Genomic DNA, 2,500 nt, shown 5'->3' with positions numbered 1-2,500 from the left:
TCACTTCATCCGTTCTTTCTCCAATAACATCATCACATCTCTAATCATGGCAATCCTAATATCTGTTCTCTGATCATCTCATCATACCTCATCACACGGCTCTGGGGAAACACTCCTGCCGGACCTCCACACACACACCTCAGCACACTACGATTCCTTATCATTAACCTGTTCACTGTCCTCTGTGCAGGGCTGAAGAGTGTGTGAAGTGAACAGCACATAACCGGCACAACACCGCGGTAAACATCAACATCTACTGCCTCAATATGCGCTCAATAACGGTAAAAGACTGTAAAAATGCTACGGCGTAAAAACTGTTCATCGGCTCACAGAAGGTTTCGGTACGATATACGGTGAATAACTGTGATAGATCAACTGTACATTTAATGTCATTTTACAGTAAGAGACCGGTAACTTTACACTGTTTGGAAGTGAAAAAGAACTAGTCTTGTATAATTTACAGTGAAAAAACGTAAATTGTCATTCCCACAATTCCCGGCGTGACACTTCACATCTGATGTATTTTTGTTTCTTCATATTTATTCTTTTTTTTTCTAATCAGTAATGTACTTTAGGGTTTTAAGTTACATTTAATGTTGTTAAATTAATGTTCATTGCATTTTTAAAATGTCATGTGTGTTACCATGATAGTGTTTGTGTGTGTGTGTGTGTGTGTGTGTGTGTGTGTGTGTGTGAATGACACTGTGCTGCTTCTATATATTAGTATGAACATTATTGTGGAAAAGCTGCTTGTGATGAGCTTTGATTGATCATGTGACTCTAATCTCCACTGTGATTGGTGGTTGTAACAATGGTACAAAACAGATATTAGTACTTCAATACGTCGATAAATTAACTTTATATCAGATAAATTTAAGGCTGTAAAACCTTAAATGTTATTACTGTACTTTTTATGGTAAATTTCTGGCAACCACAGCTGTTGTTTTTTACCGTAAATTTGCCTTGCCTTAGTTCATTTGGATGAATCACTATAACGAATCGGTTCATTCAAACGATTCAATCAAATGAATCGGTTCATTTGAACGATTCACTAAAAGGAAAAGAGAGTGTTTTCAAAAAGCTTCGTTTTCATAAAAACGCTGTATTAGTGTGGACCAGGCCTGAGAGCTGTGTATGTGTGTGTGTGTGTGTGTGTGTTAGCAGAGGCTCCGCCCCCTCACCTGTGTAGTCATGGAGACACTCGCAGGTAAACCCGCCCTCGTGGCCGCGGCAGACGCCGTTAGCGCCGCAGGGTTTAGCGTAGCACAGGTCGATCTCCGTCTCGCAGTAGTCGCCGGTGAAGCCGATTGGACAGCGGCACCGCAGACCCGCGATCGGGTGGATCGGCCGGAACAAGATGGTGTCCGACGCCACGAACGGCGCCAGGCTGTCGAACTTCAGCACGGACACACACTTCATGTAGTTCTCGCACGGCTCGCGCAGGCAGATGTTGTCGTCGAACGGGAGCACCTCCTGCGAGGAGATCTGCGCCAGGAGACTCCGGTTCAGATACAAGCGCTCCTGAAGCTCCTCCGACCCGAAGAACTCGCCCAGCCGGGTCGCGACCTCGTGACCCTGCGACTCCTCGGCCGGCAGGGCCACGGACAGGCTGACGTTCAGGATGCCGGCGTTGACGTCGGTGTCGTCCTGGATGTTGAACACCACCACGTCTTCGCGGGACGCCGAGAGAACGCGGGCCACGCCCTCCAGGAACTGGGCCAATCGCAGCGAGAGGAAGCGCTCCTGGGACGTGTTGGCCAATCGCAGCGTGATGCTGTTGGAGAGCATCTCGTCGGTGATGACGGTGACCTGAAGCAGACACTGAGCCGACACTGAGTGAACACCGTCTGCAGAGACAGAGGAGTCCACAGTCAGATGAAGCATTCTGAACACACTCAAAACAGCAGCCATGCTAAACTGAAGAGACTCACAGAAAGAACTTATTTTAACTTTGATGGTTCTCTTAAATCAATCGGTTCAGTTGAACGGGTCGCTAAAATGAATTGGCTCATTTGGATGATTCACTAAAATTAATTGGCTCATTTGGATGATTCACTCAAATGAATCGGTTCATTTGCATGGTCCACTTACATGAATCGGTTCATTTAAATGGGTCGCTAAAATGAATTGGCTCTTTTGGATGATTCACTAAAATGAATCGGTTCATTTGCATGGTCCACTTACATGAATCGGTTCATTTGAACTGGTCACTAAAATGAATTGGTTTATTTGGATGATTCACTTAAATGAATCAGTTCATTTTCATGGTTCACTTAAATGAATCGCTTCAGTTGAACGGTCGCTCAAATGTATTGGTTCATTTGAATGATTCACCAAAATGAATCGGTTCATTTGCATGATTTATAATAATGAATCGGTTAATTCGGACAGTTCACTTAAATTAATCAGCTCATGGTTTGCATGGTTCACTTAAAAAAAACTGTTTATTTAAATCATTCACTTAAATTAATTGGTTCATATTGACTGATCACTTAAATAA

The 2,500-nt window shown here is 43.8% G+C and overlaps 1 protein-coding gene across 1 annotated transcript in view; it reads right to left on the bottom strand.

Annotated features, from left to right (window-relative positions):
- celsr2 (cadherin, EGF LAG seven-pass G-type receptor 2) overlaps positions 1 to 2,500 on the bottom strand; it is a gene marked incomplete at its 3' end in the record, with an annotated part of 66,552 nt that overhangs the window by 42,412 nt on the left and 21,640 nt on the right. Inside the window, exon 2 of the mRNA XM_081384160.1 lies at positions 1,182 to 1,847. Within this exon, the coding sequence (XP_081240286.1) occupies positions 1,182 to 1,847 (666 nt within the window). The remainder of the gene's footprint in view (positions 1 to 1,181; positions 1,848 to 2,500) is intronic.

The sequence above is a fragment of the Scardinius erythrophthalmus genome (genome assembly GCF_964197995.2).
Source record: "Scardinius erythrophthalmus genome assembly, chromosome: 14".
In the NCBI taxonomy this organism is placed as follows: Eukaryota; Metazoa; Chordata; class Actinopteri; order Cypriniformes; family Leuciscidae; genus Scardinius; species Scardinius erythrophthalmus.
This window is presented reverse-complemented; position numbering and strand designations above follow the sequence as displayed.